This window comes from Arachis hypogaea, chromosome 19 (assembly GCF_003086295.3).
Source record: "Arachis hypogaea cultivar Tifrunner chromosome 19, arahy.Tifrunner.gnm2.J5K5, whole genome shotgun sequence".
Classification (NCBI taxonomy): domain Eukaryota; kingdom Viridiplantae; phylum Streptophyta; class Magnoliopsida; order Fabales; family Fabaceae; genus Arachis; species Arachis hypogaea.
In genome coordinates this window covers 136,134,444-136,149,883 of record NC_092054.1, presented here as the reverse complement: position 1 = coordinate 136,149,883, position 15,440 = coordinate 136,134,444, and the positions used below count along the sequence as shown (strand labels likewise).

Sequence of the window (15,440 nt, the reverse complement as noted above, 5' to 3'; positions counted from 1 at the left end):
TCAGAGAAGACGAAAATGGGCAACAACCTGTCTACTTCATTAGCAAGGCACTACAGGGATCCGAGCTGAACTATCAGAAAATAAAAAAATTTGCCTACACTCTTATCCTAACATCTCGACGACTCCGCCCGTACTTCTAGGCTCACACCATTAAGGTTCGAACTAACCAGCCCATAAAAGAAATATTGCAGAAAACAGATCTAGCAGGCAGAATTCTATAATAGGCAGTCGAGTTGTCAGAGTTTGATCTCCAATATGAAGCTCGGACGGCAATCAAATCACAATATCTGGCCGACTTTATCGCAGAATTCACAGAAGCCCTAGAAACCCCCACAGAATGGAACCTTTACGTGGATGGTTCTTCAAATAAAACTGGAAGCAGCGCAGGCGTGATAATAGAAAGCAACCAAGGAACCCAAGTTGAGCTCTCCCTCAAGTTCGGGTTCCCGGCCTCAAACAACCAGGCGGAATATGAAGCATTATTAGCTGGTTTGAAGCTGGCTAAAGAGGTCGGAGCTCAAAAACTCAACATCTACAGCGATTCACAAGTGGTTACATCACAAATAACAGGGAGCTACCAAGTCAAAGATCCCACCATGAAAAATTATTTGGATAAAACCAAAGAACAGCTCGGACAAATCGAGGAGTATAAGATCTGCCACATACCCCGCGAACAAAATGCCCGAGCTGATGCACTCTCAAAACTAGCCAGCACCAAACCAGGGGGTAACAATAGAAGCCTCATCCAGGAAATGTTGTAGAACCCGTCAATCTCAGAAGAGGAAAAAGTCCTGACTATAACAAGTCAGGACCAAGGATGGATGACCCCTATAGCCAACTACCTCAAAACAGGAATGCTCCCTACAGAAGAAAAGAAGGCAAAGAGGTTAAAAAGGGAGGCACAGTACTACACCATCATAAACAACATCCTGTACAAAAGAGGAATCTCAACACCTTTACTAAAATGCGTGCCAACCTCCAACACAAAGGAAGTGCTAGAAGAAATACACGGCGGTATTTGTGACAATCATCTCGGAGCACGAGCTCTCGCCAAAAAAGTACTCCGGGCGGGATTTTATTGGCCAACTCTACAGAAAGAAGCCACAGAATTTGTAAAGACATGCCCACCATGTCAGAAACATGCCAACTTTCACATCGCCCCACCAGAAGAGCTCATCAGTGTGACCTCGCCTTGGCCGTTTGCAAAATGGGGACTCGATCTTCTCGGTCCCTTCCCACAAGGATCAGGACAAGTTAAATTCCTCATAGTAGGGGTAGATTACTTTACAAAGTGGATCGAGGCAGAGCCCCTAGCCAATGCCACCGCTCAAAGAAGCCGGAAATTCTTATATAGAAACATTGTCACGAGATTCGGGGTTCCATATTCAATAACCACAGACAATGGCACTCAATTCACAGATGCAGGCTTCAGAAAACTAGCAGCAGACTTGAATATAAAGCACCAGTACACCTCCGTTGAACATCCACAAGCCAACGGACAGGCCGAAGCTGCTAACAAAGTCATATTGGCCGGATTAAAACGGAGATTACAAGATGCAAAGGGAGCCTGGGCAGAAGAGCTTCCACAGGTCCTATGGGCATATCGAACAACACTACATTCCACCACGAAGGAATCCCCCTTCCGATTAGCATACGGAATAGAGGCGATGATTCTAGTAGAAATTGAGAAAGGGTCGCCCAGAGTAGTTCACTACAATGAGGGAGCAAACTCCCAACTTCAGAGAGAAGAGCTCGACTTGCTACCCGAACTCCGAGAAAGAGCTCGGATCAGGGAAGAAGCTCTAAAGCGCCGAATGGCTTCCAGATATAATCAAAAGGTAGTGCCGAGAAGTTTTACAGAGAATGATCTCATCCTAATCCGAAATGATATCGGAACAACTCGACCAGGAGAAAGAAAGCTGACAGCAAACTGGAAAGGACCCTACCGAGTTGTAGAAGTACTTGGAAAGGGCTACTACAGACTGTCTGAACTCGATGGACGAGAGCTTCCCAGGTCGTGGCACGCTTGCAACCTAAGAAGGTACTACAGTTAAGAAGAGATAAAAGATCTCATCATTGGATGCACTCTTTTTCCTGAAAAGGTTTTTTAATGAGGCACCAAGTTGAGACTCAGACAATCCCATATGTATCTATTTGCATTGTTCCTTTAAATAAAATATATTTTAGATGTTCTACAAAGATTTCAAGACGCATTAATCTGAAGCATTCATCGTCCGATTATAAAGCAACAGATCGGCAGAAAGTGAAAAAGAATTTCACTGCACGATCACGATAAAGACAACCGTCCGATAAAGGTGAAAACGCAATTCACCCAAAGGACGATCTAGAGATGACAACCATTTTCTACAAATCGGCAAAGATGAACATAGAATAATGTAAGAAGTTATCGAAAGTGATCTAAAAAAGAACCTGATGAGGTCTTACAGATCGCTAAAATAATAACTTAAAGACTGGTCGAACATTGAGAAGTCGAACCAAGTCAAACCAAGTTATAAGTAAACCCTGGAAAGAGGTCTGGCCAACCCTATTAAAGAGGATTACTTTAACTTAGAAGGACCCGACATAACAAAGTCAGCCCAAAACGAAAAGTTATCAAAGTAGTCCCTGAAAGAGATCTGACAAAGATCCAAGAAAGAGGACTACAAAAAATAACTTAAGGGAGACCGACATAACCAAGTCGGACTCCTACTACTGAAAAGTTATCAAAGTAGTCCCTGAAAGAGATCTGACAAAGATCCAAGAAAGAGGACTACAAAAAATAACTTCAGGGAGACCGACATAACCAAGTCGGACTTCTACTACCGAAAAGTTATCAAAGTAGTCCCTGAAAGAGATCTGACAAAGATCCAAGAAAGAGGACTACAAAAAAAAAATAACTTAAGGGAGACCGACATAACCAAGTCGGACCCCTACTACTGAAAAGTTATCAAAGTAGTTCCTGAAAGAGATCTGACAAAGATCCAAGAAAGAGGACTACAAAAAATAACTTAAGGGAGACCGACATAACCAAGTCGGACTCCTACTACTGAAAAGTTATCAAAATAATCCCTGAAAGAGACCTGACAAAGGTCCAAGAAAGAGGATTACAAAAATAACTTAAAAAGAGATCAACCTGACGAAGTCAATCTCCTACAAACAAGTTATAAAAGTAATCTCTGAAAGAGAAGTTTACGATAATAACTTAAAAAGGGACCAACGCAAAGGAACCGGTCACAAATACGAAAAACCGAGAAACAAGTTGGACCCCACAAATCGTAACCTCAAAGGATTCAAGCTACAAACAACAAAATAACCCAAGGAGGTCGAGCCGCAAGATATCACACATCAGCAGAAAACAGAAAAATGTCAAATCAAAAGGCATTATATAAAATCTACAAAAGTTGCAAAAGCCTCAAAGGCCAGCAAAATCTAAGGATGGCGAGCCACCTTTTTTGTTTGTCAGAATAAAAGTTGCTAGAAAAGCAACTAGGAAAGTGTCAGTAAATAAATAAATAAAGTTTTAAAAAGCCCACAAGCCGAGCCAACTACACAAATCCCCAGGAAAGAGATTAGCAAGCATCATAAGCCTTCTTGGCAGCATCAGGACAAGGAGAAGGAGGACGAGTCTGGAGCGGCACAGCATCCACAGTTCCATCCTCCCGATTCAGGGTCTGGCAATCCGAGTCGGGCACAGCAGGGGGAACGGAAGAGGTCGGCACTTTGGTAGAGGACACAGGGGGAGGAACAACATCATCATCATCACCCTCATCATCAGGGACAATCTTGCCATCCCTGACTACATTATCCAAGCTAAAAAGGGTGAGGTCGGCCTCGGGAGCAATGACCTGAACTTGCTCCCTCAAGTTCTCATAAGCAGCAGTCACGCTGCCAACGAGATGACTTTGGAGCTCAACATAATCTTCCCAAACACTGTCAAGCTCCCCCCTCAGGCGCATCACCTCCCGATAAGATGAAAGGTAACTCTCCTTGTGCATCAGGACTGCGTCCTCAGCCAACTTCAAAGAAGCTGCCAATGACTGAGAACTCGCCTCCTCATTCTTCAAGTCCTTCTCCAGCTTGGCTACCTTCGTCTCAAGCTCCTCGTTTAACTCCTTCATCCGATCAAACTCTTGTTTCGCCTCCTCCATAAACGCCTTAGTAGCGTGGAGAGGGAGATTCTGAGCAGTCCGATATATGGCAGCCGACATATATGCCATCTTCACAAGATTTCAGGCCATAAACTCCAAGTGATGGAGGATGGACACATCGTCCATGGAGAGAGCGCCGTAAGGACCGATTTGTTGATCCACGAATTCAATAGCATTAAAATCAGGAGCATCGAGGTCAAAGGGCTCAGCAGTCTTTTGTTTTTTATTGGGAGGAGCAACAGAAGGAGCAGCAGAGGTGACGTGAGGATCTACCAAACGAACTCGGGGTGTAGGGATCACCTTCTTCGCCCTGGCGGAACTCTGCACTGATGGCTTCTCGCGCACTTGGGAGGATCCCTCCCCAGCCGCCTTGGCAGCAACATTCCTGGCAGCAGTCGCCCTTTGCGCCCTCTTAAAAGCTTTCATGGATTCACTATTCTTCATTGCTTCTGCAAATAAAACAGAAAATCAGTTACAAGTCGGACAAGTCGGAAAGACAGCTACAAGCAACATACACGGATAATAAAGAAAACACAAAGATACCCAGTTCAGTTTGAAGAAGAGAAGGATTAGTTAGAAATTTCTTTGTGTCGAGATGGGGAGGTTGACCTCAACGTTCTTCCAGGATAGTCACAAAGGCTCGCTCAACATCATCCAACATCTCCCACGAATACCTGGAGACCCTCACGTCTTTTTGCCATTCCAAGGGAAAAGCAGGTTCGTCATTTTCATCCAAAAAAAAGGGCCGAGCTCCTTCAACAGCTCGGACCTTGAAGAAGTAGTTTTTAAAATCACAGAACGACTCGTCAAACATGGAAAAAACCTTCTTTTCCTGGGTAGAACGAAAGGAGACCCAAGCTGACCTCTTTTTTACCACACCGGGCTTAGTCAAGACAAAAAGATAGAAAAAGAGAGACTGGGAAGCAGGAATACTAAAACCATTGCACAATAATTGGAAAATTTTAATAAAACCCCAGGAATTGGGGTGAAGTTGAGAAGGGGCAACATTACAAGACCATAACAGGTCGGTTTCAAATTTGGTAAAAGGAACGGTGATACCCAGCTGACCAAAGAAAAAATCATAAGCATAAAAGAAAGGGCGACCATCAACAACCCGAGTTGAAAAGCAGACTCTCTCGTCAGAAGAGGGAGAGACAAGTTCATAGTTCTTCTCATCACCAGAATTACTACAGACACTATGAAACTGCCTAAGCTGAGCACAAAATTCAGAATCAACCAGCGAGACACACATGAGAACCATGGAGTCCACCCAATCGGCCATACCTGCGGGAACCTCGGAAGGCATCTCTACAACATTATTTCGGGAAGACATGAGGTCAACTAAATCCTACAAAAAGAAAAGAAGAATGGATTACTTAAAAACATCTTGGATAGAGGGCAAAACACCTCGACGGGCGGATAAACAAAAAGGGAAAACCCCAAGACTCAAGACAAAGGTCTTGGGGCATCCCTTGGAGGCAGTAAACAAAGCAAGGTCTTTAAATTATTTCTACAACCTACATCCCGGCACTCATCAAAATAAAATCCAAAAAGAAAACAAAGGAAGCAAAAAATGCAAAAGGTCCACCCCCATACAGTTTATCAGCGGAAAAACAGCAAAGGCGTAAACTTTTTCGAAATCAAGCAAAAAATTATCAGCAAAGAGCAAGCACTAACATCAAACACGCCAAGTAGAAATCATCAAAAGTGTAAACTTTGACAGAATCAAAAGGAAATCTCCAAACAAAGCGAGGAACAGATGCAGATTCGCTATCGATATCAGACAGGAAACAACCAGAAGCAACAACAAAACCCTAGAAAGCCTCGACGAAAATGCCAAGAGAATGCATAAAAGGAAGTCAGAGAAAACACATTACAGTGACAAGCAAATACAAGACCACGAAAAAGATCCAAACTTTCAAACATGCAAAATCAAAGCTTCACTAAAAAACTAAAGACGAAGCTATGAAAGAAGCAGGAAAGCTAGTACCAACCTGGAAAAAGTAGCAAAGCTTCAGGGAAATTAAGGATGGAAGACGAAATCTGGAATTGCCTTCTCACAAGCAAAAAAGCACAAGCAGTATCACAGAGAGAAACGCGAAACTACAAAACTCCAGGCGAAAACAGAAGCTTCAGAAAATCACCAAGCGACGTCGCAAGAAAAGGTGAAATGAGGGTGAAAGGAAATGAATAAGTGCGAAAGAAGTTACGAAAAGGGCGAAGGAGAGAAACCGTTTCTTGAATGCAAAATTCAAAAATAGAGAAGTTAGGGGAAACGGGGCAATTAAATGCCAATTAAATGCGGATATTAAAACCGCTAGCATTCCCAAAAAAGCGCTAATACAAAAGCGCGCGCTTATAGAGGAAAAACGTTCTACATTCAAAAGCTGCTACAAAAAAGGAGTCGACAAAATGCTTGAGTTCGGCTTCGCTACAAGAAGGACCGAAGTTAAGGACTCGACCTCGACAAAGAAGACCGAGCTCAAGAAGGGGAACTGTTCATACCCCGGGTCGAGCTATCCGACCTGAGATGATTAAACGACAAAGCGACCGACCTCTTCAGGTCAAGCGGACCGACTTCTTCTTAAAGAACTCGGCCAAAACGACAGGAGAGCCCGATAGAGGGCCCAAATAGAGGAACACAACCCAAATCCAAAGGCAATCCAAGCCTATAGAGATAAAGGCGATTCCTTTGAAGATAAGCTGACTTCACCCAAAATAAGATAAAGATAAGATAAGATAACTAACTTATCTTATCAGAAAGGTCAGCCCCATCTACTATAAATACACTGGAGCACCCAGGTATAACTCATACTCTGATTCTACATAAAACCTGCTTAATACCTGTGCTAACTTAAGCATCGGAGTCTCTTGCAGGTACCCCCCCCCACCCTCCGGTGGCCAAGGATTAGCAGTGCAGCTAGTCCAACAAGTCGGGCACAACAGCTCCGACCGCCACCAACCAGCCGGACACGTCATCTCCGACCAGTACGAAAGATCTCATCCGAGATCGACCTCTAGTTTCAGGTAACTCTCGGAACAGTGACTTATACCAAGAACAAATGTATGGGTTTTGTAGAGCTCGACGCCGCGGTCGTGTGGCCGTAAACGGTGCATCAATCAAAGCTCCGGATCAAAAGTTATGATCAATGGAAGTTGGAAGCAAATGAGGGCAAGGGTTTGAGTTTCCGCTTCCCTTTCTCAGCGTGTGTGTGTTGTTTGAGGGGGAGAGAGTGCTGAGTTCTCTTAGTTAAGTGAGGCTTGGCTGGGCCTTGGGCCCAACATGGGTCCGGTTGGCCCGGTTTGGCCGTTTGACCCAATCTTGGGCCAATTTCTTTAAAATTGGTGTCAAAATTCTCGTTTTAATTTTCTCTATCTTATTAAACCATAAAATTCACATTTCTAATTTTCTAGAATTAGTTTTAATTTATTGTTTACTTAGTCATTAATTAACTGAGTTTTATATTCTACCCACCTAAATGGGAATTTTGCCCACAAAATTCGAATTCAGTTACCTGAGAATAGGTGTGGGTAGTCCGTTCGCTTTTCCGACTCAAGTTCCCAAGTGTGCTCCTCAATACCGGCCCGAATCCATGCCACTTTGACTAATGAAATCTCTTTTCTGCGCAACCGTTTGATACTCATGTCATCAATTCTGACCAGAGTCACCGGCAGAGTCAAGTCTTCCTTTAACTGGACCGATTCAAGTTCTAACACATGGCTAGCATTAGGAGTATACTTCTGAAGCTGCAACACATGGAATACGTCGTGCAGGTTTGAAAGGTGAGGCGGTAGACCCATCCGATACGCCACCGGTCCAACCCTCTCAAGAATCTGAAACGGACCGATGTATCGAGGATTCAGCATCTTCGTCTTAATCGCTCTACCTACTCCTGTTGTCGGAGTAACCTTAAGGAATTGGTCTCCTTCCTCAAACTCTAAGGGCTTCCGCCTCTAATCAGTATAACTCTTCTGACGGCTCTGAGCAATGAGCATCCTATCTCAGATTTTCTTGACTTGTTCAGTGGTTTCAGCTATCATCTCAGGTCCCAATAAACTTTTCTCCCCAGCTTCATACCAGCATAGCGGAGATTGATATTTCCTCCCATACAGAGCCTCATACGGAGCCATTCTGATGCTCGCATGGTAGATATTATTGTACGCAAACTCCACTAGTGGCATATACCGATCCCAGCTCGCCGGCTGATCCAAAACACAAGCCCTTAACATATCTTCTAGGGTTTAGATCGTCCTCTCAGATTGACCATCTGTTTGAGGATGGTAAGCTGTACTCAAGCTCAAACGGGTTCCAAAAGTTCTCTGAAATGCTCTCCAAAACCTCGAAGTGAAACGGGGATCTATGTCAGAAATTATAGTAGTAGGCATACCATGAAGTCTCACAACCTCTTTTATGTACAAGCGTGCTAACTCCTCAAGAGTATAGTTCATCCGAATGGGTAGAAAGTGAGCCGACTTTGTCAGCCGGTCCACAATTACCCAGACAGCATCAAAACCGGTCCTAGTCCTTGGCAATCCCGACACAAAATCCATCGCAATGCTCTCCCACTTCCATTGCGGAATCTCCAAAGGTTGCAACGTCCCGGAAGGTCATTGATGTTCAATCTTCACCTTTTGACAAGTTAAGCACTTTGAGACATATTCCGCCATATTATTCTTCATACCAGGCCACCAGAATATAGCCTTCAAGTCGTTGTACATCTTAGTACTCCCCGGGTGAATAGAGAATCGGCTTTTGTGTGCTTCCTTTAAGATATCTTGCCGCAAAGTCCCAACATCCGGCATAATGATCCTACCCTTGAATCTCCATAACCCATCTTGATCCCATGACACCCTCCACTGCTTCCCTTGCTCCATAGCTGGCAACACCTTCGGTAATACATTATTGTTTTGATGAGCCTTCAGGAGTTCGGATTTAAAATCACTTGAGATTTGTAATCGACTCAAACACAGAGTTCCAGACACTTCTTGAACACCGATCTTTAGACTCTCGAATGCATTGAGCAACTCCTCTTCTCAAAGCATCATCCAAGCAGCATTCAACGACTTTTGACTTAACACATCCGCCACAACATTCGCTTTTCCCGGATTGTAATTCAACTCAAAGTCGTAGTCTTTCAGTAACTCCATTTGCCTCCTCTGCCGCATATTAAACTCTTTCTAATCAAAGAGGTATTTCAAGCTCTTGTGATCAGAGAAAACTCAGAACTTAACCCCATAGAGGTAATGCCTCCACACCTTTAGCGCAAACACAACCGCAGCAAGTTCCAGGTCGTGCGTCGAATAATTAACTTCATGAGGTCTCAAGTGCCGTGAGGCATACGCCACCACATTCCGGTGCTGCATCAGCACGCACCCCAGACCCTTTAGTGAGGCATCACAATATACCTCAAATGGTTCATTCGGCTCAGGTAACACCAACACAGGCGCGGTGGTTAACTTTTGGTTCAATGCTTGAAAGCTCTCCTCACACTCAGAAGTCCAAACAAATGGCGTGTCCTTGCGGGTTAACCTTGTCAATGGCAAAGCTATTTGCGAAAAGCCTTTGATGAATCTCCGATAGTAGCCAGCCAAGCCCAAAAAACTCATTATCTCAGTTACTGAGGTCGGTCACCCCTAATCCATCACTGCTTTCACCTTAGAACGATCTACTGCTATCCCCTATTTGCTCACTACATGGCCCAAAAACTTCACCTCGTCTTTCCAGAATTCACATTTGGATAGTTTCGCATAGAGTTTTGTTTCCTTTAGTATCTATAACAAGATACTCAAGTGTTCTGCATGTTCTTCTTCAGTCTTAGAATAAATTAGTATATCATCAATAAAGACGACAACGAACTTATCCGAGAATGGCGAAAGATTCTGTTCATATAATCCATAAACACTGCAGGAGCGTTTGTCAATCCAAAAGATATTATAGTGTACTCGTAATGACCATAACGAGTCCTGAAAGCGGTCTTAGGAATGTCCTCATCTCTCACCCTTATCTGGTGATAATCGGATCACAAATCAATCTTGGAGAAAACCCCGGCTCCTTGTAACTGATCCATGATATCGTCAATCCTCGGCAGTGGGTACTTATTCCTTATTGTGACCTTATTCAGTTGCCTGTAATTCACACAGAGCCGCATACTCCCGTCTTTCTTCTTCACCATTAACACCGGCACTTGGTGTAGAATTTATAACCACAAATTAACCGGCAAGTGCACCGGGTCGTACCAAGTAATACCTCAGGTAAGTGAGGGTCGATCCCACGAGGATTGATGGACTAAGCAACAATGGTTGATTAATTTACTTTGTTAGACAAGCAGAAAATGGTGTTTGAGAGTTCAAAAGTATTAAACAGTAAATTCAGAATATCAGTAGGCAAGCAGTAAATAAGTTATGAAATATATATGGAGAAACAGTTAAGGCTTTAGAGATATCTATTTTCCAGATTGACTTTTCTTACTAACTATTTTAATCATGCAAGATTTAATTCATGGAAAACTATATGTGACTAAACCCTAATTCCTTAGACCTTTTTAGTCTCCTCTAAAATTCATCAACCACCAATTCCTTGGTCACTTAATTCCAATTAGAGGGTGAAGTTCAATTCTAGTTATATGCCACAAAAATCCTAATTACCCAAATATAAGAGGATTATATGTCACGTATCCCGTTAAGTCCAGATAATTAGAAATTTAGGAGAAATTGTTTTCAAGTTGTTGTTCAAGTAAAGAGCTTTTCCAAGTTATACAAGAACACTATTAGAAGCTTTTCCAAGTTATACAAGAACTCAATTAGAAGAAGGGTCATACTTCCGTTCCACCCAAATTCATAAAATAAAGAACGAAAATAATTCTTAAATTATAAATCAGTACATGAATTAAAATAGAAAAATAATAATATCAATCCATACAATAGACAGAGCTCCTAACCTTAACAGTTGAGGTTTAGTTGCTCATGGTTCAGAGTGGAAACTAGGATTCTCGTAGACTGTAAATTTTGGAATCAGGAGGGAGAGAAGAGATGATTCTCTTCCCATTTATATCTAATCCTAATTAATATAAAATATATTTTTTTAAAAACTAAAATAATATCTTTTTTCTTATTTTAAAATAAAATACAAAATTCAATCAAAATAAATCTGGCTTCATTCGCAGCTTTTCTTGAATGCCTGGGGAACACTTGGTTGTTAGGATCCATGCTGAACTTGAAAAACCTCAAGTTCAGTGTGGGATAAGCAGAGGCGTCCTTATTGCGTTCCATTGCGTCCACGCTGAACTTGAAAATTTTCAAGTTCAGCGTGGAGGAGGCAGTGACAATTCTACGCTTTTCCTTTGAATCCACGTTGAACTTGGCAGGAGCCAAGTTCAACGTGTAGGAGGCAGAGGTTGCTGGAGAATAAATATACACTATTATATATCGTTGGAAAGCCCTGGAAGTTAGCTTTCCAATGCCGCTAAAATCACGTCAATTGGATTTCTATAGCTCAAGTTATTTCTATTTGAGTGCAAAGAGATCAGGATTGACAGCATCATTTACTTTCTTCCTTTTCTGCTGCAAAACTCCATCAATTCCATCCGAATGCTACCTGAAATAAATAGAATTGTACACAAATCAAGGTAGCATCCATGGTGGCTAAAAGATATTTAAATTTTGATCAAAATCAATAATTTGAATGCAAATTTACTAGGAAAAGATAGAGAAGATGCTCACGCATCAGCACTCCCCACGGAGAAACACTAGGGCGGATAAAGCGTTTACTCATCAAGTCCTCCAACAGAGTCTTGAGTTCGGTCATTTCTAAAGGCGACATTCTATAAGGGGCAATCGAGATTGGCCCTGTCCCAGGTACCAATTCAATCGCAAATTCAACCTCTCGGGTAGGAGGGAATTCCTCAATGTCATCAGGAAACACCTCAGGAAATTCACAAACAACTGGGATTTGCTCTAAATTTTGTTCCTCACCCGACACACTCACAGCTAATAGCATGACACCTTGACATTCCTACCCCAAACAATTTACTACCACGTAGTTCAAATAACAGCCATTCACTACAACCAGCCCTTCCGATCCTTCTGGCTTGAAATGCAACGATTTCTCAAAACAGTTCAACAAGACATGATTCTTAGATAACCAGTCCAACCCCAAGATAAGATCAAGACCGGTCATCGGCAAGCAAATCAAATCATGAACAAAATTACGTTGTTTAACCCTAAATGAAACTTGCAGACATCCTAGCCTAGTCACCCTGGCTTCATGAGTGGCATTATACACCTTCAGATCGTAGCCCAAAACCACAATCTTCAATCCTAACTCACTAGCTTTTTCAAATGCAATGAATGAATGCGATGCTCCCGAATCAAATAAAGCATTTAAAGTTTAACCAGCCATATCACATTTACCTCAAATAAGTGTATCAGACCCTTCGGCACCCACAGCAGAGGTGGTGAACACCCGACCAGGCTGCTATGCTCTCCCAGTACCCTGTCTCTGCTTCTCCAGACAGTTTGATGCTTTATGCCCCGACTTACCACATGAGTAGCACAAGCCCCATTCAGCTTTGCACGGAACACCAGGATGGTGACTCCCACATCTAGCACAAGTCTGCTCATTCAGAGGCTGTTTCCCAAATCTTCTTCCCGGGACATTGTTGTTGTTGGGCTTTCTGAAGTTATTCTGACCCTGAGTCCGCTGTGGTACAAAGCCTCCCCGCTTGAAAGGTAGACCTATAGGAGCAAAGCTCTTCCCTCGGTTCTGTGGGAATGGTCCCCTATGGCTTCCTTTCTCTGCAGCTGCCTTTTTCACACACTCCTCAGTAACCCTGCTCTTATTCACCAACTCTGAGAAGGTTCTGATCTCCATTGGTCCCATTGAACTGAAGATGTCGCTTCGGAGCCCTCCTTCATTCTTGATGCACTTCCACTCCTCGAAGTCTCCCGGAGCTCCCTGACACATGCAGAAAAACCTAAATAGCTCCTCAAACTTGTCTGTATACTCAGATACGGACGTAGCACCCTGCTTCAGCTGCAGTAACTCAAGTTCCTTTGCCGTCCGGGCGGAATTTGGAAATTATTTCTTATAGAATTCCACATGGAAGGCATCCCAGGTGATAGGGTCATCACCCTGCTGCAGGAGACGTCGGGCTCCCTGCCACCAATGCGATGCTTCCCCAGTGAGCAGATAGGTAGCAAATTCAACACACTGCTCTTCAGGTAACAACTGCGCTTGCAGTGCTCGCTCCATAGCTTGAAACCAGGTATCGGCTTCAGTTGGATTGGTGGTTCTCTTGAACTTTGGTGGATTAACCATTAAGAAGGTCGCTAATGTCATCGGGCCCTGAGCTCCGTTCCCGCCATTTTCCCCCATTATTATTATTGTTCATTTGCTGCCCAAGTGCCTTAGCAGTGGCCTGTATAGTAGCAGCCCTGTTTTGCAACGCCACCATAAAGTTTACCGGGTCATTCGAGTTGGTTTCCGGCCCTTGAGTACCAGTACAACCTCTCCCACGGCCTCGACCGCGTCCACGAGGCGCCATTTGGTTCCTATACACACCAAACAATTGATATCAAGTTGATCAGTCTCAATATCGGAAGTCTAGTGCTCAAAGTCCTAAATGCATGCTCATGAACGTTTATGCCAGTTATATCAATTAGATATCCTAATAGCACATAAACACATACACAGAGAATGCACAGAAGCATAGTCAATCCATCCCTCAGACTCTACAGGAACAAACTGCTCTGATACCAAAATATAACACCCTACCACACAGAGTCTTATGCTTAAGTCATAAAACAGAGGTGGCGAGGTATTACGACCTCTAAAAATGAAATTTAGTATATATAGTAGTGTGAAAAATATTTATAACTAGAAGATTTTGAAGAAAAAGGGGTAAATCAAAATCGTTAAATCGAAAAGCACAACACTCTGATCGATAACGTAAACGTAATAGATAAAGGATAAGCTAATTCGAGAGGATATACAAGAGAGTGCCAAAATACAGATATCAAGATTCAAGACTCAGTTTGCGAAGATAATCGGTCCTAGCATAGAGGTATACATACATATATAAAGTAGGAGAACCCAAAAGAACCCAAAAGACAAGTTACAGAACCTGTTTCTCCAAAATAACCTCTAAGATGAGTTGATATAGTATGTATGTATGTATGTATATATATATATATATATATATATATATATATATATATATACACACACACACAATGGAGATAATAAGTATCTAAGAAAGTACATAAAACCAAAATAAAGTCCTGAGAGCTAAGAATCTTCGCTAAAACAGAAGTCTCCAGTATGCCTCAGCGAGGAGCCTCGCGTCCTGCATCTGAAAACCACAAAATCCGCATGGGTGAGAACCGGAGGTTCTCAGCTTCTCAGCATGGTAACAGTGTCCAAATATCTAACATGTAATGTCCTGAGAAAGACGAAGGCAATCCTAGAACTCCAAATTCATAATCAAAGCATATAAATATACTAAACCATGAGAAATGAAAATAGGCGACTAACTAAGGATCTTCAGTCTAACTAAATATCCCATTTCCAAATCCTTCGAACCTCCCAACCGCCATCAGTAATTTGATATGCAAATACAATTATATCAAACAAAGAAATGCACAAGTAGGAAGTAGATACGGTAGTTAGACAATTAGCAAGTAATTATGCAGTCAATTAGGCATTCCAAACAAATCACATATAATGCATATGATGTATGCCTGTCCTAGTGGCTGATGAGTCTCATCTGTCGGTTATAAAGCTAACCCGACAAGTCCTGGTAGCTAACCATTAGATTGTCCCTCTGTCGCGCATCCCCAACTCGAGTTATCCACAACATAATCATAATTCACATGCAACACCCTCACTGGTGTATATTCACGGGGGCGAGCTCATCCGGAACTTTCACAGTGTCCGGCTACACTTAGGACATAGGGTTAGCAAAGTATCGAGTCTCCACCTGGAGCACATAGTGCTAGCCACTACTTTCACCCAGGAAAACTCGTATCTCAGATAGGTGGAGTGCAACAATCACAATATCAATAACTCAGCATATATGCATTTATTCTCAACCATAAATGAACATTCATCTCAGCCATCTGGCTTAAATTCATAATTCATAATCAGCCATAAACCATCATCACACACAGCCATTCGGCTCATATCATGCACAGCCATTCGGCTCATATCATGCACAAAACTCCACCATCCTCCTCAACAACTCATAACATCATCATTAGTCATAACTCCTCATTATATCCCTTTTCTTCATCCAC

General features: G+C 42.6%; 1 protein-coding gene across 1 annotated transcript in view; it reads right to left on the bottom strand.

Moving 5' to 3' along the window:
• LOC112778828 (uncharacterized) overlaps positions 1 to 8,015 on the bottom strand; it is a 37,854-nt gene extending 29,839 nt beyond the window's left edge. The window contains exon 1 of the mRNA XM_025823109.1: positions 7,664 to 8,015. Coding sequence (XP_025678894.1) covers positions 7,664 to 8,015 — 352 coding nt within the window. The remainder of the gene's footprint in view (positions 1 to 7,663) is intronic.
• Positions 8,016 to 15,440: the final 7,425 nt, after the last annotated feature.